General features: G+C 41.7%; 2 protein-coding genes across 5 annotated transcripts in view; one reads left to right on the top strand and one right to left on the bottom strand.

Moving 5' to 3' along the window:
- The window catches only part of gpcpd1 (glycerophosphocholine phosphodiesterase 1), a 61,794-nt gene extending 56,941 nt beyond the window's left edge, over positions 1-4,853 (bottom strand). For both annotated transcript variants that reach the window (XM_073051344.1, XM_073051343.1), the window contains exon 1: positions 4,737-4,853. The gene's annotated coding sequence lies outside the window, so the exon portion shown is untranslated. The remainder of the gene's footprint in view (positions 1-4,736) is intronic.
- Positions 3,764-26,976, top strand: part of LOC140730628 (shieldin complex subunit 1-like) — a 101,286-nt gene continuing 78,073 nt past the window's right edge. The window contains exons 1-2 of one of the 3 annotated variants that reach the window (XM_073051345.1): positions 3,764-4,122; positions 24,067-24,221. In XM_073051345.1, the coding sequence (XP_072907446.1) occupies positions 4,118-4,122; positions 24,067-24,221 (160 nt within the window). In that variant the 5' untranslated portion in view covers positions 3,764-4,117. Of the gene's footprint in view, positions 4,123-24,066; positions 24,222-26,976 lie in introns of those variants that run through there. The other 2 variants (XR_012099643.1, XR_012099642.1) reach the window with 2 other exon arrangements.

Genomic DNA, 26,976 nt, shown 5'->3' with positions numbered 1-26,976 from the left:
GACTGTTGCACAAAGTCCCAGGAGATCAGTAGTTTGTGAGGCACCCAAACTACCCTGTCTGGCACAAAAACCATTCCATGGTCAAAGTCACTTGGATAGTATTTCTTTCCTATCCTGATGTTTGGCCTGAACCACCGAACCTCTTGACCATGTCTGCATGCTTTTATGCATTGTGCTGCTGCCAAATCATTGGATGATTAGATACAAGGTATATAGATATATTAAAAACATGGCCACCGAGTGTATTTTGGTTGGTTGTTGGTCAATGTAGATAGGTCACATATTGAAAAATATAACAGCATCCATCAAAAGCTGATCAAAACAGTAGGAGATTGGGACGGAGAGAGAAAGTGAGATTAGAATCTGGGAATCCAAAAGTTTTGAGGGAGGGAAACTAATGTCAGCTGTATTCTCTCTCTATTGGGCAAGAGTGAATAAGGCACGGATATTCCCACTGCATTCAACAAAACATGCCAAAGAATTATGTAGTTGAAAATATCAAATGACAGTGTTGAAGACTTAAAATGAGAAAAGCGTTGTTACCAAACTTTTTATGAATAATAAATATATTGCTTCACTTTTTATTATATAGATTATATTGATCACTCTTCATGGAACAACAGCTTATTCAACAACTACAATTATATAAGTTGCACTTAAAAATCTCAAACGGTGTTCTGTTTATCTTCAGCTCTGGGCAGAAAACCACATACTAACGTTCCAATATTTCTGTTTATTCTAAAGATTTGCCTTGTTCTAACCGTACCAATCTGATTTCCAGAGCATTTTTAATAATGACTTCCCATTCACCTTGCCACTAGTACCATTTCAATACCCAGCTCCATACATCCTTTCTGCCTGCCACTGTACAAATATCAGTGCTCAAAGAACCATAACTTCCTCCCGGTGATCAGTGGAAAGATCAGAGCTGCTATATTTGGCCTACATCATAAATTTTCAATCCTTACTTCCCATTTCACCTCACCCACAGCAAATGTGTCCGGACAAATCTGAATGTAACTTTGTCTAACTAACCTGCATCATCCACGTTCTCTGTAACACACAAAATTCTCTCCCACCCTTAACTCAGCGCATTTGTTGCTGAAATACTTAAGCACGCATCTATCACTGGAAACTTGACTGTCTGAAAAATAGTCATCTGCCAACTTCTCTGAAAAGCTCCAAGATGTAGCAAATTACAAGATGCTGCCCATTTCTGATCCCACACGAAGCAGTTGACTCACCACCCATCAGAGGGCATACAATATAACAAAAATTAGTGTGAAATCAGAGGATAGGGAAAACCAACAAAAGGCAACAAAAAAAAGTGCAGGAGGGGTGGGGGGGGGTGATGAAATATGAAATTAAGCTAGCCAATAATATCAAAAGTGATACCAAAAGCTTTATCAGATATACAAGTAACAAAAGAGGGATGAGAGTAGATAATGGACTGCTGGAAAATGACACTGGAGAGATAGTAACGGGGGTCGATGAAACGGCGGACAAACTGAGTAAGTATTTTGTACCAGGTTTCACTGTGGAACACACTAGTATACCAGAAGTTTGAGTCTCAAGGGGCAGAAGTAAGCACAGTTGCTATTACAAGGGAGATGGTGCTTCAGAAACTGAAAGGTCTGCAGGTAGATAAGTCACTTGGACAGAACGGACTACGCCCAAAGGTTCTAAAAGAGGTAGCTGAAGAGATTTCAGAATCTTTAGTAATGATCTTACAATAGATTCTGGCATGATTCCAGAGGAATGGAAAATTGCAAATAACACTCCTCAGAAAGGGAGAGGGGCATCTAGGAAATTAAAGGCTGTGAAGATGTTGGAGTCAATTGTTAAGGGGTAGTTGAAGGCTCTTGACAAAAAAGGTCAAAGTCAGCATGACATAAGGGAAAATCTTGCTCGACAATCTGTTGGAATTCTTTTGAAGACAAAACAAGCAGGATAAACAATGGAGAATTGGTGGATGTTGTGTACGTGGATTTTCTGAAAGCCTTTGACAAGGTGCCGCATGTGAGGCTGCTAAACAAGATGAAAGCCCATGGTATTACAGGAAAGATACTAGCATTGGCGGATTGGTAGGTGGCAAAGAGTGGAATAAGGGAGCCTTTTCAGATTGGTTGCTGGTGATGAATGGTGTTCCACAGGTTCAACCGGTTTTTTTTAAAAGTAGCAATTTGGATGAAATTGATGGCTTTGTGACCAAGTTTGCAGACAATAAGATAGATTGAGGGGTTGAGGAAGCAGAGAGGCTGCAGAAGACAGACAGGTTAGGAGAACGGGGAAAGAACTGGCAGATGGAATAGTAGAGGAATTGTCATGCACTTTAGTAGGACTAAAAGCAGTCTATTTTCTACATGGAGACAAAATTCAAAAGTCTGAGGTATAAAGGCATTTGTGAGTCCTTGTGCAGGATTCACTGAAGGTTAATTTGCAGGCTGAGTTGGTGGTGAGGATGGCAAATGCAATGTTAGCATTCACTTCAAGAGAACTAAAAAATAAAAGCAAGGATGCAATGTTGAGGTTGTACAAGACACTAGTGAGCTTCAAAATAAAGGGACATCCATTTAGAACAGAGGTAAGGGGGAATTTCATTAGCTAGAGGGTGGTGAATCTGGAATTCATTGCCATGGGCAGCTCTGGACGCCAGATTACTGAGTGCATTTAAGGCACGTGTTGATAGGCTCTTGATTAGTCAGGGCATGAAAGGTTACAGAAAGAAGGCAGGAGAATGGGATTGAGAGGGAAATGGATCGGCCTTGATGGAATGGCAGAACAAATTCAATGAATGCATGGCCTAATTCTGCTCCTACGTCTTAAGAGCTAACTTGCAGAGTTCCGATTCAAATCGCCTACAAACACAAGAGATTCTGCAGATGCTAAAAATCCTGAGCAAGAGACAAAATTCTGGAGGAACTGCTGAATGTGAAGTTTAAATGAAAGCGGGGGGGGGGGGGGGGGGGGAATTTGGAGGAACTCAGCAGCATCAACGGAGGTGAATAAACAGTTGATGTTTCAGACTGAGACCCTTCGCCCAGACTGGAAAGGAAGGAGGCAGAAGTGAAAACAAGGCAGGGAAATGAGAATGGGTGAGACGAGGTGTGGGGCTGGCTGGGTGAAGGGAGATGAAGTAAATAGCTGGGAAGGGATAGGTGGAACAGGTAAAATGGTGACAATGGAATCTAATGGAAGAGGACAGTGGATCATGGAAGAAAGGATAGGACTTCACTTCCAGTCCTAATGAAGGGTCTTGGTTCAAAACATTGACTGTTTTATCACTTCTGCAGTCAATATGGCCTGACCAACTGAGTTCCTCCAAATCACCCACTTTGCTTTCATTTAATTTCACATCCAGTGCCCAAACTACAGTTATTCTCCCTTAAATTCCACACAGAGAATTTCCTACCCTATGGAAGCAAAGTTATGGAGGAACTCATAACAGTCAACACTTTGGTCAGAAATCCTTCATCAGAACCAGAAATGGAGGGAGAAGAAGCCAAAAGAAGGTCTTGGTGGTTGAGGGGAGGAGGTAAGGAGGAGTACAAGCTGACTAGTGATTGTTGAGGGAGGGTGGGAAATGAATTCAGAAGCAGAAAGGTATTAGGTGGAAGCGGTAAACAAAGAATATAATAGGAGAGGATAGTGCTCCATGGAAGGGAGGGAACCTGGGAGAGATGATGGGCAGGTGAGAACTGAAGGGGTGAGGGGAATAAGAAAAGGGAATAGAAATAGAAGGGGAGGGGGGGGGGGTAGAAATTACCAGAATATATAAAAATCGATGTTCAGCCTATCTCGATTTCCCTACGCTAAGCGGCTCATCTCCCATCAAAAATCCAACACGCGAATGCAACGTGGCAACCGGCAATAAATTCCTTTCAACTGCATGCTAAATCATGGGGACGCAGAGGCGTGAGCGACCGAATTGGGGGAAGGAAAAGGGTGCCGAATCGGATGGTGGGAGAGAGCCGGGATGCTGGCGGGCGTGTTGAGGAAACAATGGCTGGGATAGCGTTGTTTTTTCCCGCAGGAAGCGACCGGGTCAGATTTTGGGGGATGGGATGGGGGACTCAGTAAGGATCGCGAAGCTAGGACGATACCGGCTGGAGGTTGAATGGAGTAAGTAAAAGGAGGAAAGAGAAGCTAGAACGATGCAGGTTGGAGTTGGGGGCAGGAATGCGGCGGGAGAAGTTGTTGGGGTAGTGTGGGTGAAGAAGCCAGGATGATAACTGGGGGGAGGGGGAGGGTAAGGAGTTCAGAACGATATTGGGAAGGGGTGGGGGTAAAAGCCGAATAGTGGTAGTGAGGGGGGGGGGGGTGTAAGAATGCGGCGGGAGAAGCCGGGACGGTACTGGGATAGGGTGGGGGAAAAAGGCGGGATGATGATAGTTGGGGGTCGGTTAACGAGCGCGTTGGGAGGTCGGGACGGTGTTGGGGTAGGGTGGAGTCAGAAGACGGTCGAGTGGTAGTGGGGGGGGGGGGGGGGGGGAGAGAAGAAGCCGGCTCTGTGCTGATGGGGGAGAAGAAGAGAAGGCCGGGACCGTGCCGGTTGGGTTAAGAGAAAAGCCGAACGGGTCGATGGAGTCTAAGGTCCGGGTAACGAAACGGCTCCTCCGACCGATAACCGTCACCGTTGAAAAGACGGCAATAAAACGCGAGCCTCGGTTATCAGCCGATAAAAATGGGGGACTTTACCCCCGCCCCAAACTTAGGCTGGCTGATCTGCTACACACCTGAGGTAAGACATCAATCCGAACCGTCTGTCCGACGACGACGACCGACACCAGCGACTGGAACAAAACTGACGACGGCCGGCCTGCTTCCCCCAGCGTTATGGCACCGGTGCAAACACCGCCCACCTGCCCTTCCCATTCGTCCACAGCTACTTTCTGATTGGTGCTTCCCTCCTGTCCATCACCGTCGACCCCCACCCCCCCCACCACCAAACCACCATGCCACCATTTCAACCTGACGGACAGGAAGGTAACATTTTTGCTGTTCGCAACCCCGACTTGCTTCATGGAATCTTAGTTTTCGTCTTCTATTTTTAAAAATGTACATTTTTAATAGTCAAAGGTCGTGAACCCTGCGGGTCCGCACTCAACGTTCTACTTCCTTTTACCGTTGGAAGAAACGGTCTTTCAATTTGGCCTCAGCATATGATGCTTCAACCTACAGTTCTCTGGCCTCCGGTTTTCTTTTGAATGTATTTCTGCCCGACTTCCTGCTAAGCTCCAAATATAATGTTCCGGCTTCAGTTTCCCCAGCATTTCCACGCGTACAAAGGCTTAAATGCAAAATTGATATTTCCCCATACACTTCCGATTTTACAAAAGGTGGTCTGTTCTCTTCTGCCTAGACCATATATGTCAAACTCAAGGCCCGCGGTGGAATTATCTTTGGCCCGCGAGATAATATCTAATTACTATTGAAGCTGGCCCCAGTAATCGAAGCGCCTATGGCGTATGATATGGCTAATGCTGAGTTTATTCAGGTACCAGGATTTCAGGGTTTTTAGTGTTTATTCGGCAGTCTTCTTCATAAGAAACGGAATTTGTAAAGTGAAACACTTTGTAGTTATAGCAGAGACTGAGACACATGAGAGCAGGCTGAAAAAACGGAGGCAACGAAAGCTGCGTTCGCACGCGTCCGACTGATCCGGCCCGCATGAAGCTGCATTTTGCTCAATCCGGCCCGTGACCTAAAATGAGTTTGACACCCCTGGCCTAGACTATCATATGACACTGCAGAGATAACCCTCCTTTTTTTACTGCGAGCTATATTCTTAAACCCCACTCCACTGTCATCTTGCTCGAACAGCAAGCAAGAATTTGAACAGTTTTGTCAGTGAGAGTATGACCTCTGCTCCGAAGATTAAGGGGACAAACTTTCAGATAACCTCCTGCTCCAACAATGCATAATTTTTCCTTATTTCCCTAATTTCACTCAGAGGGCAGTGAACGTTTAAAATTCTCACATTCAGATGAGGTTGCGAAGACTCAGTCATTGATTATATTCAACTGAGGCCAATAGAATCAAAATCAGGAGTAATATCACCAGCCTAAACGGCGGCAGGACAATGCAATACACGATTAATATAGAAATAAATAAATTACAGGAATTATATATATAGTCTGTTAAATAATTAAATTACAAATAGTGCAGAAACAGAAATAGTAAAAAAGGAATGTAGCGTACATGGGTTCAATGGCCATTTAGAAATCAGACGGCAAACGGGAAGAAGCTATTCCTGAATAACTGAATGTGTGCCTTCAGGCTTCTGTACTTCCTTCCTGACGCTAACAATGAGAAGAGGGCATAACCTGAGTGATGGGGGTCCTTAATAGTGGACGCTGCCTTTCTGAGTGCCACTGGTGGATTTTGTAACAGAATTCACCAGCGCCAAACCAAGTGAAAACAATATCCAATAAGTACAGCAAATGGTTACACTACATGATCTTTATTGGGACGAATGTGATTACACAAATGGTGTATTTTACTCTCAACAAGAACTTGCGCTTAAGTTGTTTTATGGGAGCAGTTAAGACAAAGAACATGGATTTTTTTTGCTTGGTTTCGCACTGGTGAAGCTTGCAGGAAATCTGGTGTATGTCTTGTAGACTTGAACTGAGAGGACTATTACATATGAATATTTGAAATAAGAGGAATAGGCCATTACACAAGGTCAATTAATTTCCTACCCCAAATATAACTTTATTGACCTACCCTATATCCTTGATTCCTCTAATACCAAAGATCATTCGACTGCAGTTGAATGCAGCTTGACTGAGCCTACATTCTGGGTGTGAGAATTTCAAACATTCACCAGTCTCTGATTATGAGATGCAGAGCAGGAAGAGATACCCGGCCAGACAGTTTGGCATATCATCTCCATTCCCAGAGAAAAAGAAAGACAAAAGAAGAAAAGAAAGAAAGAGTAGTCACAGCTGAGCCAAAATCATTGATGGATACAAATTAGAAACCAAGATTCCTGAAATTGTAGACATATTTGTTAACATATGTTAAGAATGCTGCAATGTGCCACACAGAAGATGTGTTGCTGTTCCTCCGGTTTGCATTGGTCCTCATTGTAGCGGAGCAGGACGTCACAAGTCGATAGGTCAGAGTGGTAGTGGTATGGAGAAATAAAGTGACAGGCCAAGAGAAGCTCATAGTCACCCTGTGGATTGAATGCAGGTGACCTGCAGGAAGAGGTAGAGAGTTTTGGGTATGGAGCTTCACAGTTTGTGGCTTTGGCAGCTGATGGGACCTCAATTAAAGTTAAAGATGCTCAGATGCCAGATTGGAGTGCAGATATCTGAGGGTTGTCAGGATAATGGGAATGACAAAGCCTTTGAAGAAACTAGAATGGAACGATAAGAATGTAAAATGGAGACATGGCTGAGCTATGAGTCAACGTAGATTTGTGAGCACCCAGAAAATGACTGAGTGGCGTTATGTTATTTAAATTAGAGCATGTTCAAATTAGATTTGGACAATTTAAAGTTTTCAGAGAATTGTTTTAAATGATCATGTTATCCTGCAGACTAGCAGCTGGATTCTTGTTATTCATAGAGTCTTAGAAAACTGCAGCACAGGGATAGAAGCTTCGGTCCATTTAAACCATTTAAACTGCCGAGTCCCATTGAATGCATGCAGACCACAACCCTCTTTTCCCCTCCCATCCGTGTACCTATCCAAACTTCTCTTAAACATTGAAGGCAAAATTACATCCACCACTTGCTCTGGCAGCTCGTTCCACACTTTCACCACCCTCTGAGTGAAGAAGTTCCCTCTTATGTGCCCCCTAATCATTTCACCTTTCAACTTTAACCCATGGCCTCTAGCTGTACGCTCACCCAACCTCAGTGGAAAAAGCCTGCTTGCATTTACCCTATCTATACCCCTCATAATACCGCTATCAAATTCCCCTCAATCTTCCATGTTCTAGAGAATAAAGTTCTAACATATTCAATCTTTCCTTACAACTGAGGTCCTCCAGTCCCGGCAAGAAACTTATAATTTTTTCTGTGCTCTTTCAAACTTATTTACATCTTTTCTGTAGGTCGGTGAACAAAATTGGACACAATATTCCAAATCAGGCCTCACCATTGTCTTGTACAATTTTAACATAACATCCCATCTCCTGTACTCAGTGTGTTGAGTTATGAAGTCCAATATGCCAGAAGCATTTTTACCACACTATCTACGACGCTGTCAATACAGAAGCCCCTCGGGGCTGTGTACTAAGTCCCATCCTTTACTCCCTGTATACCCATGACTGTGTCGCCACCCACAGCTCCAATCTGCTAATTAAATTTGCTGATGACACTACATTGATTGGCCTTATCTCAAACAATAACAAGGTGGCCTTCAGGAAAGAAGTCATCTCTCTGACACAGTGGTGTCAAGAAAACAACCTCTCCCTCAATGACTCAAAAGAAAGGAGCTGGTTGTGGATTACAGGAGGAATGGAGACGGGTTAACACTGATTGACTTCAATACATCTGGGGTTGAGAGGGTAAACAACCTCGCATGCAAATCACTGAGGACCTCACGTGTGATGAAAAAGGCACAACAACACCTCTTTCACCTCTGACGGTTGAGGAAGTTCGGTATGGGCCCACAAATCATAAGAACTTTCTGCAGGGGCACAATTGAGAGCGTCCTGACTGGCTGCATCACTGCCTGGTGTGGGAACTGAAACTCCCTTAATTTGCAGAGAGTGGTGCGGACAGCCTAGCGCATCTGTAGTTGTGAACTTCCCATGATTCAGGACATTTACAAGGACAGGTGTGTGAAAAGGGCCCGTAGGATCACCGGGGACCCAACCACAACCTATTCCAGCTGCTACCATTCCAGAAGCGGTACCACAGCATAAAAGCCAGGACCAACAGGCTCCAGGACAGCTTCTTCCACAGGCCATCAGACTGATGAAATCTAAATTTGAGTGTTCTCTATATTTCTGTGAAGAAAATTAGGAGCACCAAGTTTTTTGGAGTGCACATAACAGATGATCTCACCTGGTCCTTCAACACAATCTCTTTTGTCAAGAAAAACTCCACTTTCTGAGGAGATTGAAGTGAGGGAGGTGCACCCCAAACCCCCATTTCAACCCATTTTTACAGGAGTACTATTGAGAATGTCCTGACTAGCTGTATCACCGTCTGGTATGGGAATTGAAAGGCATCAGACTGCAAGTCCCTATAAAGGGTTGCAAGGACTGCTGAGAGGATCATCAGGGTCTCTTTTCCAACCATCGGAGATATTTTTCGGAAGTGCTGCATACATAGGGCCCTTAGCATTGTCAATGTTCCCTCCCATCTGTCCACCAATCCCTTTGTAACCCTACCATCAAACAGGAGGTACTCTAGCATTAGGGCAAGAACTGTGAGGATGAGAAACAGCTTCTCCCATCAGGCCATAAGATTACTGAACTCTGTCATCACCTAGGTCTCATCATGTATGAAGCACCAGTAGTAATACTGTTTACTTTTTAACCTGTATCATATATGCACCTTATTATTTGTTGATTTAGTTGTGGTAAATGTGTACGAGTTATATATACTGTGTTTTGCACCTTGGTCTGGGGGAACGCTGTTTCATTTGGCAGTATGCATGTGTATGCTTGAATGATTCTAAATTTGAACTTGAACTATTTGTCAGACTATGGTGGGTGCATACATTTCCAGGTAATTGTGCCTCATGTCAGTAGGAGGGAAGCTATTTCAGAAGATACTCAGGGATAGTGTTTGTACTTGGAAACAGACAGTCAGCATGATTTCTGTGGGGCGGGTCATGCCTTTCAAACTTAATTAAATTTTTTTGAGGAGATGGCAAAGGAGCTTGATGAGGTTAAGGCAGTGAATGTTATCTACATGGACTTTATTAAGGCATTTGCTAAGGTCCCTCATGGTAGGTTGATTCAGAAGATAAAGATGCATGGGATCCTGGGTCAAATGCAAACTTAGGTTTGTAACTGGCTTGCACAGAGAGTAGAGATGGGAAACACTTATTCTGGCTGGAGGTCCATTACACTTGGTGGTCCGCCAGGATTTGAGCTGGGACCTCTGTTGTTTATGATATATTATTAATAATTTGGAAGAATGTGTAGACTGCTGGATTGGCAAGTTTGTGATGGTCAATTGGGAGAGTTATGAATGGTATAAAGGACTATCAAAGAACATCCTGGGATGTACGTTCAGTGGCTACTTTACTGGGTGCAGGACTGTACCTAATAAAGTGGTCCCAGCAGTGGAACCTGGTGTAGTCTTTTGCTGCTATAGCCCAAAAAAAGGTCAAGGTCAGATGTGTTGTGCATTCAGAGATGCTCTAATTCACACCACTGTAATATGTAGTCAGTTGTGTTACTGTTGCCTTCCTGTCAGCTTGACTCGGATTGGCCATTCTCCTCCGACCTCTCTCATTAACAAGGTATTTTTGCCCACAGAACAGCTGCTCATTGGATGTTTTTTCTGTGTTTTGCACTGTTCTCTGTGAATTCTGGAGACTTGTGTGTGAAAGTTCCATGTGATCAGCAATTTCTGAGGTACTCAAGCCAACCCATCTGGATCCAACAATCATTCCACAGTCCAAGTCACTTTGATCACACTTCTTCCCCATTCTGATGTTTGGCCTTAACAGCGACTGAATCTCTTGACCATGACTGTATGCTTTTATACATGGAGTTGCTTAAACATGATTGGCTGATTTAATATTTGCATTAATGAGCAGCTGTGCCTAATAAAGTGGGCACTGAGTGCAGGTCAGTTACAGGTATGGGCAGATGGAGTTACTGTGGGGTGTTCCATTTTCTGAGGTCAAATGAAAGGAGAAAGGACACATTTAGTGGTAGACCTCTTAATAACATTGATGGATCTTGGGGTCTGGGTGCGTAGTTCACTGAAAGTGGCTACACAAGTGGATAAGGTGGTAAAGAAAGCGTGAGGTGTGTTTGCCTTCATTAGTAGGGGTATTGAGTAGAAGAGTAAGGAAGTCATGCCCAAGCTATATAAAACTTTAGTTTAATTACACTTGGAGTTTTTGCTTGCAGTTTTGGTCACTCCATTATAGGAAGCATTGTAGAGTCTGTGGAGAGTGTGCTGGAGAGGTTTACCAGGATGCTGCCTGGATTAAAGATTAGTTTGAAGAAGAGGTTGGACATACTTGGATTGTTTTCCCTAGTGCATCAAAGGCTGACAAGAGAACTGATAGTGTTTTTAAAATTACAATATAGCTGTCAAAATCATTCCACCAGGGTAGAAATATTAAACACCTGCTTTTAAAGTTACAAGGGAGAAGGTGAATGGCAACATGAGGTGTATTTTTTTGTGCAGAGAGTTTGGGTGTTTGGAGTAGGTTTCTGGGGGTAGTAGTGAAGCAGGCAGTCTGGTGTAGTTTTTCAGACAGACACATCAATGTGAAGGGAATGGAAGGATGTAGGTGATTCACAGGAGGAAAACAATTTATTATAAATTGGCATCAAGATCAACACAACATCATGGGCAGGTGGTGTACTGTTTCATGTTCTATATCCCATGTAACAATAATAAGCATTACATAAACATGCTTAGTTTTAAAAAATTACTTTGTTCCAGTCATATAACTCTAGCAATACATCTGGCAATTTTTATCTAAGAATGTATTAGAGTTTTAAGTACACTCAGTGGACATTTTAATGCAAACATCTGATCAGTCAATCATGTGACAGCAACTGTGCATAAAAGCATGCTCAAGATTTTCAGCTGCTGTTCAGACCAGACATCTGAATGGGGAAGAAATGTTATCTAAATAACTTTGGTTGTGGAATGATTGTTGGTGCCAGACGGGTTGGTTTGAGTGTCTCAGAAGCTGCTGATCTTCTGGGATTTTCATGCACAACAGTCTCTAAAATTTATAGAGAATTGTGCAAAAAACAAAATACATTCAGTGGGCGGCAGTTCTGTCAGCAAAAATGCATTGTTAATGAGAGAGGTCGGGGAGAATGGCCAGACTGGTCCGAGATCACGGGTGACAGAAATTCAAAAACCACACATTACAACAGTGAAGTCCAGAAGGGTATCTCTGAATGCACAAAACATTGAACCTTGAAGTGGATGGGCTACAGCTGCAGAAGACTACAGACCTAATAAATGTGGGAACTGAATGTACATAGACTCTTTAACTGGCTACAAAAATGAAATGGTTAAAATAGAAGTTGACTAGAACATCTCAGGAATGAATTAGTGGACAGTCCATATCCAGTCACCCATTTCATTAGTTTAGCAGCAATAAATTGGGTCAGGGACAGTTCACATTCTATCTGTGATCACTGATTTTAAGGTAAGAACCAAGACATGATAAAACTGAGAGACTGTGGACGAAATGTATTAGATATGCTTTTCCAAAATTCAGCAAGTAGATTAGCTAAATTAAACAGGTTAGTCCTCTTACGCATATGCATAGGATTAGCAAAGGTTACAGTGTTTGTCATGTGGCAGTCATGTTATGTAACTCAGCAATATCAATAAGTTCTTTAATTAGCTTGTGTAAAGCTTGGCCAAAGCTGTAAGTATTTTGCTGAATACGGGACTTTTGTTTGCTGGTGTAAGTTATCAATCAAAAGGACATTAGAAATAGTAGCAGGAGAAAGTGCCTCCAATGCCTGCCACATTACTCGATTGCCTCGATATATAAAAATGTATTTGTCATCTTGAATTCAAATTGACTTGAAATCTTCACAGCCCTCTTGGCAAGAGAATTTCAAAGGTTCAGTATTCTATATGTGAAGAAATTTTGAAATCTTTACTTCAAAAGACTGGCTCCCTGACACTGAGTCCTGACACTAATGCTCCAGTTAAGAGAAGTGCCATTTCTAGATCTATCCTGTTAAATCCTGTAACAGTTATGTACATTTCTATGAGATCGCCTCATTTTTTTAAAATCAAGGGAATATAGACCCATTTTGCCTGACTGCTCCTTGTACTGTACAACCAAATCACCATTTGCCGCAAGAACTTTTGCCACACTCTCTACCCTTCCTTATTACGGAATCTGGCCTGTGCATAATGTTCCATGTATGATCTCACCAGGCCCTATATCTCACCGGAGCAAGTTCACGTACTTACATTCTACTGCAGTGAATATATACATACTCATCTACTTCCAAATTGCATGGTGCAGTTGCATGTTAACTTTTAGTAATTAATGTAATTGACACATTGGTCTCTCAAGACCACCGGCAATTTTCAGCTTTCCATCACTTAAGATCGATATCTTTCCAAACAAGAGAAAATCTGCAAATGCTGGAAATCCAAGCAACACACACAAAATGCTGGTGGAACTCACAGGCCAGGCAGTGTCTATAGAAAAAAGCACAGTCAACGTTTCAAACCGAGACCCTTTGGCAGGACTGGAGAAAAAAAGCTGAGGAGTAGATTTAAAAGATTGGGGGGAGGGGAGAGTGAAACACAATAGGTAAAACCTGAAGGGGAAGGGATGAAGTAAAGAGCTGGGAAGTTGATTGGTGAAGGAGACACAGGGCTGGAGAAGGGGGAGTCTGATAGAAGAGGACAGAAGGCCATGGAAGAAAGAAAAGGAGGGGGGAGAAGCACCAGAGGGAGGCAATAGGCACGCATGGAGTTAAGGTGAGAGGAAGAGAGAGAGAGAGAAAAGGGGATGGGGATTTGTGAAGGGGGTGGGCATTACCAGAAGTTTGAGAAATCAATGTTCATGCCATGAGGTTGGAGGCTACCCAGAAGGAATACAAAGTGTTGTTCCTCCAATCTAAGTGTGGCCTTGTCACAACAGTGAAGGAGGCCATGGATGGACATATCGGAATAGGACTGGGAAGTGGAATTAAAATGGGTTGCCACTGGGAGGTCCTTTCTGGCGGACAGAGTCTAGGTGCTCAGTGAAGCGGTTTCTCAATCTACATCGGGTTTCACCAATATACAGACGGTCACACCGGAAGCACTGAACACATTATATGACCCCAACAGACTCACAGGTGAAGTGTCGCCTCACCTGAAGGACTATTTGGGGCCCTGAATGATAATGAAGGAGGAAGTGCAGGGGCAGGTGTAGCACTTGTCCTGCTTTCAAGATAAGTGCCAGGAGGGAGATCAATGGGAGGGAGTTGCATAGGGAGCAATCTCTGCAGAAAGCAGAAAGTTGGGGGAGGGAAAGATGTGCTTGATGGTGGGATCCCATTGGAGATGGTGGAAGTTGCAGAGAATTATGATCTGGGTGTGAAGGCTGCTTGGCTGGCAGGTGAGGACAAAAGCAACAGTGTCCTTGGTAGAGTGGTGGGAGAATGGGGTAAGAGCAGAAGTGTGTGAAATGGAAGAGATGTGGTTGAGGGCAGCATTGATGGTGGTGGAAGGAAAGCCCCTTTCTTTGAAAGAGTACATCTCCTTTGTTCTGGAATGAAAGACCAGTGAATCTTACTTCAGTGGTGGGCAAGTTGTTGGAGAAGATTCTGAGAGGCAGGATTTATGAGCAGTTGGGGAGACATAATCTGATTAGGGATAGTCCACATGTCAAGGGCAGGATATGCCTTACGAGACTAGTTGAATCCTTTGAGGATGTAACAAAACACAAGGTAGAGCAGTGGATGTAGTGTATATGGATTTCAGTAAGACATCTGATAAGGTTCCCCATGCAAGGCTCATTCAGAAAGTAAGAAGGCATGGGATCCATGTGGATCCCATGCCTTTGTGGATTGCTTTGTGGATCTAGAATGGGCTTGCCCACAGAAGGCAAAGGGTGGTTGTAGATGGTTCGTATTCTGCATGGAGGTCGGTGACCAGTGGTGTTCTGCAGGGATCTGTTCTGAGACCCCTCCTCTTTGTGACTTTTATAAATGACCTAGATGAAGAAGTAGAAGGGTGGGGTAGTAAGTTTGCTGATGACACAAAGGGTGGGGGTGTTATGGATCATCTGGAGGGTTGTCAGAGGTTACAGTGGGACATTGATAGGATGTAGAACTGGGTTGAGAAGTGGCAGATGGGGCAACTCAGATAAGTGTGATGTGGTTAATTTTAGTAGGTCCAATTTGAAGACAAAATATAATATAAAATGTAAGACTCTTGGCAGTGTGGAGGATCTGAGAGATCTTGGGGTCCGTGTCCATAGGACACTCAAAGCTGCTGCACAGGTTGACAGTGTTGTTAAGAAGGCGTATGGTGTGTTGGCATTCATCAACTATGGGACTGAGTTCAAGAACTGTGAGGTAATGAGTTCAAGACCTTGGTCAAACCCCACTTGGAGTACTGTGTTCAGTTCTGGTCACTTCACTACAGAAAGGATGTGGATACTATAGAGAGAGTGCAGAGGAGATTTACAAGGATGTTGCCTGAATTGGAGGGCATACCATCTGAGAATAGGTTGAGTGTACTTGGCCTTTTCTCCTCAGAGTGACGGAGGATGAGAGGTGACCTGATGGAGGTGTATAAGATGATGAGGGGCATTGATCATGTGGATAGCCAGAGGCTTTTTCCTAAGGCTGAAATGGCTCACATGAGGGGGCATAGTTTTAATGTGCTTGGAAGTAGGTACCGAGAGCATGTCAGGGGTAAGTTTTTCACACAGAGAGTGGTGGGTGTGTGGAATGCACTGTCGGTGGCGGTGGTGGAAGCAGATACAATAGGGTATTTTAAGAGCCACTTAGATAGGTACATGGGACTTAGAAAAATAGACGGCTATGCGCTAGGGAAATTCCAGGCAGTCTCTAGGGTAGGTTACATTGTGGGCCGAAGGGCCTTTGATGTGCTGTAAATTTCTATGTTGTATGTTCTATGAAAAGCTTCACCCTGAGAGCAGATGCAGTGAAGACAGAAGAATTGATGGAAGGTGATGGCGTTTTTACAAGTAACAGGGTGGGAGGAAGTATAGTATAGTTGTCAAAGTGCAAGTAGGTTCTCTGCATCCTTTCATTGTCACATATCTTAGTGTCATCAGCAAACCTGAATATATTGTACTTGATCTCCTCATCCAAATATTGATGTAAATTCTGTAAAGTGATCTCTGTAGTGTGCAGATCAAAACTTTTTGCTGTATATCGTAATGTGAGACTGCTGCAGAGGAAAGAATAGTGAGAACTAATAACTAGTAAATAGGAATGTGGATTGTGCTAATTAGGTATTCAGTACCAGAGACATAACAGAGAGATAAATCAGGTACCTAGAGGTAGAGATGTGGAGTGTAGCAATAATGGCACCCAAGTTTCAGGAACTTCACTCATTATATTATAGTGTGCACCCATAGTTGTTGTAGGAAATTGGATTACATAGAGACATGTTTTGCAGCAGTGACAAAACCCAAATTTCAAGAACTTTACTAATTATAGTATCCACTCATTATTGTAATAGAAAATTCGATTCGCAGTTAGACCTGTAGATGATTATTTTATTCAGTAATTAAGACCTAGTCTGTTACTTAATTCTTACTGTAGCTATCATTCTGTTATCAAAGTGTAGTTTTACTGATAGACTCGCCATCTGAGAATGTAAAAACTGATGTATGAGACCAGTTTTTGGGATTTTATTACCATTCAGCTGTTTTCATTTCTCCAATACAAATGTTTTACTGATGCAAATGTCTTTGAACTCATCATTCACTCTAGACTAATAAGTCTAGGAAAGTTTCTATTTCTTTTTTACATTAAGTTACTTACATAATACTTGCTTAACTTTTGTCATTCCCTTTCACCAGTTAAATTTCTCTTCTCTCAGTTGATAGGGACTGAAAATAGAGCTAATGTTCCCATTATTGTTGCTTTGCAGTCTACTTTTATGTTTCTTGTCAGACAGCTTTCATGTTCTCCTTCCTCTTTCCAAAACAATGCCTTGGCATCTTTTACTGAATTCCAAAATTGTGCAGTCTTTGGGTTTCCTGCTCTCATTTTCACCATTATAAGCCTTTTCCTTTGATATAATAATACCTCTAAATTTTCTTCATAACCGTTTATCCTATTATTTTTAATGCCATAAAGGGATACAATGAAGTGTAAATACGTATTAATACTTAAAACATTACCCATTGCTTGATTACTGTCATATGTTTTATTTTTAATTTTCTGGAAGGCACAGAAGTAGAATTTGAAGCAGCATCTGTGTTGAGAGAAACTGGGTAAACAGTTCAGTTCGATGATCATTCATCGGAACACAAAGAGAAGTCAAAAGTTAAACATATTTTAAGTTCCAGGGTGAGGTGGGTGGAGAAAACACAGGGAATGTTGATGACAAGTTAGCTACTGGAAGATCTCATTCAGTAAGGATACTGAGCAGTCGTGTTGTCTGCTATTTTTAAAAGCTTTATTGAGAAAGGGGGTAATTATGTGCACCTTGTTTTATTAAGTTTAAGAATTTAAAATTTAACTACTAGCTAGAAAATATGTTGGCAATTTCACTACCCTGTACAAATAGGTTACTTCTATATTATAAAAGTGAGTGTTTTCAGATTTACTGCAGTAAGCTTTCATTTGATAAGGGTGCTGAGGAAGAGGATTTCTTGGAATATATGCGGGATGGTTTTCTGAACCAACATGCCGAGGAACCAACTAGAGAGCAGGCCATTCCAGATTGGGTATTGAGCAATGAGGAAGGGTTAGTTAGCAATCTTGTTGTGCGAGGCCCCTTGGGTAAGAGTGACCATAATATGGTGGAATTCTTCATTAAGATGGAGAGTGACATAGTTAATTCAGAAACAAAGGTTCTGAACTTAAAGAAGGGTAAATTTGAAGGTATGAGACGTGAATTAGCTAAGATAGACTGGCAAATGATACTTAAAGGGTTGACAGTGGATATGCAATGGCAAGCATTTAAAGATCGCATGGATGAACTACAACAATTGTTCATCCCAGTTTGGCAAAAGAATAAACCAGGGAAGGTAGTGCACCCGTGGCTGACAAGGGAAATTAGGGATAGTATCAAGTCCAAAGAAGAAACATAAATTAGCAAAAAAAAAGCGGCACACCTGAGGACTGGGAGAAATTCAGAGACCAGCAGAGGAGGACAAAGGGCTTAATTAGAAAAGGGAAAAAAGATTATGAGAGAAAGCTGGCGGGGAACATAAAAACTGACTGTAAAAGCTTTTATAGATACGTGAAAAGAAGAAGATTGGTCAAGACAAATGTAGGTCCTTTACAGTCAGAAACAGGTGAATTGATCATAGGGAACAAAGACATGGCAGACCAATTGAATAACTACTTTGGTTCTGTCTTCACTAAGGAGGACATAAATAATCTTCCGGAAATAGTAAGGGACCGAGGGTCTAGTGAGATGGAGGAACTGAGGGAAATACATGTTAGTAGGGAAGTGGTGTTAGGTAAATTGAAGGGATTAAAGGCAGATAAATCCCCAGGGCCAGATGGTCTGCATCCCAGAGTGCTTAAGGAAGAAGCCCAAGAAATAGTGGATGCATTAGTGATAATTTTTCAAAACTCCTTAGATTCTGGATTAGTTCCTGAGGATTGGAGGGTGGCTAATGTAACCCCACTTTTTAAAAAAGGAGGGAGAGAGAAACTGGGGAATTATAGACCGGTTAGTCTGACATCGGTGGTGGGGAAAATGCTAGAGTCGGTTATCAAAGATGTGATAACAGCACATTTGGAAACAGGTGAAATCATTGGACAAAGTCAGCATGAATTTGTGAAAGGAAAATCATGTCTGGCGAATCTCATAGAATTTTTTGAAGATGTAACTAGTAGAGTGGATAGGGGAGAGCCAGTGGATGTGGTATATTTAGATTTTCAAAAGGCTTTTGACAAGGTCCCACACAGGAGATTAGTGTGCAAACTTAAAGCACACGGTATTGGAGGTATGGTATTGTTGTGGATAGAGAATTGGTTGGCAGACAGGAAGCAAAGAGTGGGAGTAAACGGGACCTTTTCAGAATGGCAGGCAGTGACTAGTGGGGTACCACAAGGCTCAGTGCTGGGACCCCAGTTGTTTACAATATATATTAATGATTTAGACGAGGGAATTAACTGCAGCATCTCCAAGTTTGCGGATGACACGAAGCTGGGTGGCAGTGTTAGCTGTAGGGAGGATGCTAAGAGGATGCAGGGTGACTTGGATAGGTTAGGTGAGTGGGCAAATTCATGGCAGATGCAATTTAATGTGGATAAATGTGAGGTTATCCACTTCAGTTGCAAGAACAGGAAAACAGGTTATTACCTGAACGGTGGCCGATTAGGAAAAGGGGAGATGCAACAAGACCTGGGTGTCATTGTACACCAGTCATTGAAGGCGGGCATGCAGGTACAGCAGGCGGTGAAAAAGGCAAATGGTATGTTGACATTCATAGCAAAAGGATTTGAATACAGGAGCAGGGAGGTTCTACTGCAGTTGTACAAGGCCTTGGTGAGACCGCACCTAGAATATTGTGTGCAGTTTTGGTCCCCTAATCTGAGGAAAGACATTCTTGCCATAGAGGGAGTACAGAGAAGGTTCACTAGATTGATTCCTGGGATGGCAGGACTTTCATATAAAGAAAGACTGGATCGACTAGGCTTATACTCACTGGAATTTAGAAGATTGAGGGGGGATCTTATTGAAACGTATAAAATTCTAAAGGGATTGGACAGGCTAGATGCAGGAAGATTGTTTCCGATGTTGGAGAAGTCCAGAACGAGGGGTCGCAGTTTAAGGATAAAGGGGAAGCCTTTTAGGACCGAGATGAGGAAAAACTTCTTCACACAGAGAGTGGTGAATCTGTGGAATTCTCTGCCACAGGAAACAGTTGAGGCCGGTTCATTGGCTATATTTAACAGGAAGTTAGATAAGGCCCTTGTGGCTAAAGGGATCAGGGGGTATGGAGAGAAAGCAGGTACAGGGTTCTGAGTTGGATGATCAGCCATGATCATACTGAATGGCGGTGCAGGCTCGAATGGCCGAATGGCCTACTCCTGCACCTATTTTCTATGTTTCTATAAGCAAGTGCTAATATAATCATTGGAATTATTTGAAAACCTTTTCCAGTGGAGAGGACTCAGATAAGTAAGCAAACAGAAAGAAGGTGGTGTAAAGCCCGAAGTGTGTGTCACATCTGCCAAAAAGAAAGCTTTTAACTGTTCAGCTCAAATTCTCCCTTATAAATGCCTGATCATTAACCTGTCTCCTTTGTACCCAAACACTGACTAAAATGTGTTTTTTTTTTGTCTCCAGTACTTTTATTTTTACATCTCATGTGGAACATTGCAGTTTAGGATTACTATTTATTTATATAATTTTCTCACTCCAAAAGCTATGTCAAGGAATCCAGATCCTGTGCAGCATACCAGGACACAACGTTAACTCTTTCTTTTGTTTTCTTGCTGGAGGGTAAATTTGACAATTGTGTCATTGACCTGTTTTTATCCGAGATTTTGTATTTGTAAAGAAATAATTATTGGTTCAAAAGACTGATGCTGGATTTTTACTCAGGCTATTTTTTGAATGTTATAGCTTTACAAGTGGTTATTCAAATGTAACTTTAGCAACAATCAAAACAACATTCCAATATATGTTTGTGCCTATAGCTTAGGTCTTCCCTTTTTTAAAATAAGTAGTCATGGCCCTATTTGAAGAAAACAAGTGATGGAGTGTAGATTTTGACTTTGAGGACACTGGAAGTAAAAGTTGAAGTAATGTGGGCTGTAACTTCCTCAGGAGGCTGAAGAACTTTGGCATGTCCCTGTTGACCCTGACCAATTTTTATAATTTTTATATTTTGATACACCATGGACAGCATCCTAATGGATACATTGGTATGGCAACTGCCCTGCCCAAGACTGCAAAAAACTACAGGGAGGTGTGGGCACAGCTCAGCACATCACAAATGCAAGCTTCCCCTCCAATGACTTTCACTGCCTCAGTAAAGCAACCAACATAATCAAAGGCCCCTCCTATCCTGGACATTCACTCTTTTCTCCCCTCCTATAGGATCGAAGGTTTAAAAAAAAAACCTGAAAGCACATACCAGCAGGCTCAAAGTCAACTTCTGTCTCATTGTTATAAGACAACTGAACAGACCCCTTGTGCGATAAGACAGGTTCCTTACCTCAAGTTTACCTTGTCATGGCCTTGCACTGATTTGTTTACCTGCACTGCACTTACTCTGTAACACCATATTCTTTATCTTGTTATTTTTCCTTTGTACCGTACTTCCTTGATGTACTGACACGATGAAATGATCTGTATGGATGTTATACAAAACACAGTTTTCATTCTCCCTCAGTACATATTTCAACGATTAACCAATTTGCCTTGATTCACAATCCTCCACTCACGTTGTACAAAAGCACAATACCTACCCAGGAAGGTTTCCTAGTGTGCTAGCCAATATTTAGCTCAATACCGTCTCCACTTAAATAGATTAAATGGCACTTATCTTGTATGTTATTTCTTTGATTGTTCTGGATGCTCAATGCGGTGATATTAGTTTTGATCAAAGGTTTATGGCAGGACCTCAGTGTCTGGGAGTTGTACTCAGCTGATATGCTTACAACAGAGAAGGTAAATTCCACCAGTAGTCAGTAGAGTTGCAAAGAAGATGTCTTCAAGCTTTCCATTGACCTTACAGATAAATATTTTTATTTATTGACAATACACAAGTTTTAATCTTAGTTGTAAACTGGCAAAGAAAACTATTGTTAGATCAATAAAAGTTATGCAGAGCAGGATACACAGGGAGATTGCTTGTGTAGGGTTTGGGGAAGCAAGCAATTAAGCAAGTTTTATTTCCTCCAGACACCACTTGGCTGCTCATTTCAATTGCTAGTCAAATCCTGTGCATAGATTTTGCTGACAAAGTTATTTTTAATAGTGCTCATTTAGTAGGTGACGCTGAAGGAAGAAGTTGGGGGATTGTTTGGATATTTTTATGATTTTACTTCTTTCTGAAGCAAAGTCGATGGCATGAACATTGATTTCTCAAACTAGTTTGGCAGGAAGATAGGAATCAGTGCGGGTCAGCAAGTGGAGCAATTGAGGGGCAGGTAGATGTCATGACCAGTAAGAACAGGCTGGAGCAAGGTAATTGGTGCAATGACTGGTGGAAGTATGTTTATTTTAATGTTAGAAGCATTAAACATGTTCCTTTTTTACAGTAGAGTGCAAAAAAACAGGGAAAATTGTAAAGCATGAAAAACTAAAAATTCAAAACCTGAAATGTCAGCTGCTCAAAAATATTCTTCCCCTTTTGCTCAGAAAGAAGGCCAAGTCATTGGGTGCATTTAAGGCAGAGATAGATAGTTTCTTGATTAGCCAGGGTATCAAAGGGCATGGGGTGAAGGCAGGGGAGTGGGGATGACTGGGAGAATTGGATCAGCCCATGATTGAATGGTGGCACAGACTCGATGGGCTGAATGTCCTACTTCTGCTCCTATGCCTTATGGTCTTATGGTCTAAAGTCAAAGTTAATGGATGCCATAAATCTGAAGTAAAACTAGAAAATACTGGAAAACATTGCTGGACAACACATGGAGATATAGAAGAGCCCCAATACACCTACTGCCCAAAATGAAAACACATCGAATAGAATACATCTCCAGTCTCTTCATTGTAAAATCCTATCAAATCCAAAAGCTTGCAATGGATATTATTGTTGTCAGAAGATAAACAAAGAGAGGCCTATGGGAAAGGTATCATTGATATCTGAATGCATCAGAACCTTTGCAGGGGAAAGATAGTACTGATCCAAGATTAGCAACAAAAAGAATTTTGAGTCATGCAATGAAAGGATTAGAGCAACATTGTCACTCACTATATCAAGCATCATATTGTTGGATGCAATTTTTAATTGGAATTATAGCTTTTGAATTTTCTTTCACCCAGATTTTTATGTCTCATCAAATAATAATGGGAGTTGTATAAAGCACTTAATGAAGAATAAATGATCCTTTGGCTGTCAGATGTGTACCTGTGTGGTGTAGAAGCACTCTAAGATACACTGATAGGCATAGGTGAGGCAGAGTGAGTTCAGGGGTTGAGGGAAGTAAGGAGAGAGGACATGGATCTGATAGGCTGATGGCCTTCTGTGTCACTCTAAGTTTTAGACAAGACCTGTGTGACAAGGTAAAACTTTTAATGCACATTATCAGAAAGGAAATACCATAATAACAAGTCACCAAATAAAGCAGGAACTTTTAATTTATACCCAAGTAAAAAAACTGATCAGATTTGACATCTGAGGTGCACATCTTTGTTGTTGTAGCTTTGTAATCTCAGTTGTTCTTGTTTACCAGCTGTGCTATCACTCAGTTCAGTTGTGATGGGAGTTGGGGAGAACACAATAGGTTGTAGGAAGAAAGGTATGGGGCAGTTGCAGTTGCTTAAAAAGAGGTACCGGTACTTGCAGGGCTAGGGAAGAATGAGACTAATAAGGAATTTAAGTAGAAATAGAATTTTAAACAAGACTCTTGAGATCTGCAGCCAAACAAGTGGTAAAGACCTCACCATGCCTCAGCTACTCCAATGGTTTAGTAAATAAAGGAGCCAGCTAGAAAACCATTGGAGTAGCTGAGGCATGGTGAGGTCTTTACCACTTATTTGGCCCTGTGGTGACATCATGTTTGCACCATGATTGTGGTGTATTTTGCGATTAATAAAACAGAAAATGATGTAAACACTCAGAAGGACTGGCAGCATCTATGGGAACAGAAACATTAACTATTCCTAATAGACTGCCTAATATGAAGACATAGCATTTCTTTGCAAATATTTCAGCTCTTCTTTGTTAAATTACTACACAATGCAGCTGCAATTCAGTTGGATTTGATCCTGTTCAAAAGATGCTTTATCAGTTTCAAAGTACAATATCAGTATATAAACCGTGGATTTAGAAAAGCAGAAGTTTTATAACATGCACCATATGTTCTCTAGTATTTGACATTTCTACCCATGCTAAACAGAAATTATGTCTGTCTTGTCACAGCTGGATAGAAATCTGTACATGTGTGCAGTATGTGTGTGTTTGTGTGTGCATAAGCATATGTTTGGTTTTAACAGCAGATTATCACAGACCTAGAAATAGATCTTGCAGTTTACTGTATATATACTATGTATTTAGTTCCTGAAGTAATTGCTCATTTCTCTCCCACAGCATCATGTCTGCAAATGAATTTTTACCAAGTGACCTGTCAGAATGCAATAGTGTACTGGATTTACCAGCTACGTTCAGCTTACCGGTTGGAGATGGATGTACTTTAGAGTCAACTATTAGCACTTTATTCTCAGCAAAACATACAATAAATACAGGTATGCAACAGGAATTTTGATAAATATCTTCATCAATATTGCATATTTGTACAAAAGGCAGAAATATGTATGATCCTATAGTTTAGGGGTGTGTGCGCACGCGCATATACCCGGTAGTTGTTTATAACTGCAAAGTTACATAGATCTAGAAGTTGATCTTTTCAGGGTGATTTCACACTTCTGGTTGTTACAAGAAAGCCTGAGGCTTCAGCAAGTCCTAATGGAAGCTAAAAGTTTTGTTTGCTTTGAAAAGTGAAAACTCAGCAGTGTCAGAATTAAGCACGGCAATGTCTACCCTTGGTTTCATTTCTGACTTGGATGTCATGACGTTATTGCATCTGCCAGACACAAACCACAAAATAACAAGAAAAATTATGATGAGCCAGTCTGTACAGCCCTTCTTAACTCATCTATCCAGAAATATCCGAAGCTCTCCCACTGTGAAATCTCATTATACATACAGTATGTGGTTCCAGGACTTTTTGCCTCTGTTTGTTTACCCAGAGAGCTCTTCCTTGTTCAAGTTACCAATTGTGTGAAGACTTAAATTGATGCCAGAATTTGTTGTCTCTATTTATTTAAAAGGAGATTATTCCATATTCAAATCACTTGATTGCTCGTGGTCATTCCTAGCTTGAACCCATGGATCCTTGTTATGTTTGTGTACTCATTTTCAATGTTTAATTTTTCACAATTTAGTACCTTTGAGTTCTGTGGCTTTTCTTCTTCTTCTTCCGGGCCGAGGGAGAATTAGTGTCAGAATTTTCTCATGGTTAAGGATTTCAGCAGGGAGGCCATCTGCATTTCATTTATCCCAAGGCCTCTTCAGCCTCATGTTCCACCTAGGATAATGATATGACTGGATTTGATAGTCTGTTGTGGGTTAGGGTTAGGGTTAGGTGGAATGGTGTCAAGGACAAATCCATGAAGCAGAATGTCTCAGCTGAGGAGTTTTCCTAAGTGTTCCCTCTGATGGACATTGATTATGTTGTTGTCCTTGATAAGATGTCTTCTCTTCTTTGCTTGCTTTGAGGTGGGACCCTTGAGTTGTATTTGTTCATGATAATGCTGAGTGATCCATGCATGTTATTGTTATCAGGAAGTTGCTCGAGCTCCTTTGCTTTTCCCACTTATTGTTTGCTCATTCAGCCACATGCTTCTGTTGGACTGTGTACTTCAGATGTCAGTTGAACTGTTTCTCTTCCTTGGTGGAATTTCTAAAGAATTCCTTGATAATTTTCGTCAAGCAGTTTTCAGAGACTGTAGTGGTGCACCAGAATCTGTGGTTTGTTTCATTATTGGTATCGTTTTTTTCTCAAAGATACCGCCTGAGATTTGGGCAGCACTCTCCAGAGCCTCCTCATGGATTATTATGTTTGTGGATTGCAGAGGGTGGCAAAGGTAGCAGATTTATATAAGTAGCGGACTGTGGGAAGATAGTGGCAATAGTTTGTGGGATGACAAGAGGAATAGCTGTCTGAGGGCAGTTAGAGTGAGAAAGAGGTGTTGTTGAGTGTGGTGAAAAAGAAAACCACAGGAGAATAGATGGAGTTGATCATCATTCATCTTTTGGATCTGGACAACTGGCAAGACCAGTAAATATCTTCAAATTGTACTGCAGTAAATTAAGAATATCGCTGGATCATTTTAGTGGTGATTTCAGAGGACGATCAAAAGTGAACCACATTGGTGTATTCAATTTGCCAGACCAGGCAAGGATGTGAGATTTATTCCTCTGAAGAATATTTAAGAAACAGATGGGTTTTCCAAGGATCTGGTTGTTTTGAGGGTTGTGGAGATTTGGTAGAACCTAAGTTTGATGGTTTAGCTCAAAAGTAAAGCATTAAGCTTTGAAAAGCCTTTCCTTCAGCCACAATACCATGAATAGATACAACTGGAATGGCTATTCATATAAGAGTACAGTCGACATTTCGGGACAAAATCTTCAGCAGGACAAACGGTTTCAGCCCGAAATGTTGACTGTACTCTTTTCCTAGGTGCTGAGTTCCTCTAGCATTTTGTGTGTGTTGCTGTGAAACTAAGGTGCTGTTTATTTGAAGGCCAGTATCAGCTTGGGGTGAGAGCTGAATGTAGGACAGTAGAATTTTGGATGACTCCAAATTCACAGAGATTGGGTAAGCGAGGTCATCCTTGAAACTGCAAAGGTGTGGATAAAGGTTTCAAAAGCAAGTGCGCTGAGGAAGGGGGCTGAATCAGGTCACATTAGTGGGGTGAAAGCAGGCAGTCTTAATGTTGGCATACTGCATTGTGTATATTCAGTCTGAATGTCAATTTGAGATCAAACGTAAGGGCCAGGGATAAAAGGGGCAGTGATTGACAAAGTACAGCACAGTGATCTTCAGACTCTTTTGAAACACAGCACTGCAACTAGATGCACACATATAATTAAAAGGAGTAGAGAAGTGATTAACTGGGGTGTTGCCTGGAATGGGTGGATGTTATAGGGTGAGATTGCATAACTCATAAAATAAAAACAAAAGATTAAATAGAATTTATTTTCACTGGAACATAAAAGCTTTTTTGAAGTTTACAAAATTATGTGGGGTTTTAGATAGGATAAATAGTAAGGATCTTTTACCTGGGACAGAGAAGTCTAGAGTGAGTGGGTGAAGATTTGAGGTGAGAGGGATAAAATTTGAAAGAAATACAAGGGTGATGAATACCTGGAATGAGCTGCCAGAAGGCAGATAGAGTTACATTATTTAAAGGTAAGTATTGACAGATACTTGGATAG

Source organism: Hemitrygon akajei, chromosome 7 (assembly GCF_048418815.1).
Source record: "Hemitrygon akajei chromosome 7, sHemAka1.3, whole genome shotgun sequence".
NCBI classification, from domain to species: Eukaryota; Metazoa; Chordata; class Chondrichthyes; order Myliobatiformes; family Dasyatidae; genus Hemitrygon; species Hemitrygon akajei.
This window is presented reverse-complemented; position numbering and strand designations above follow the sequence as displayed.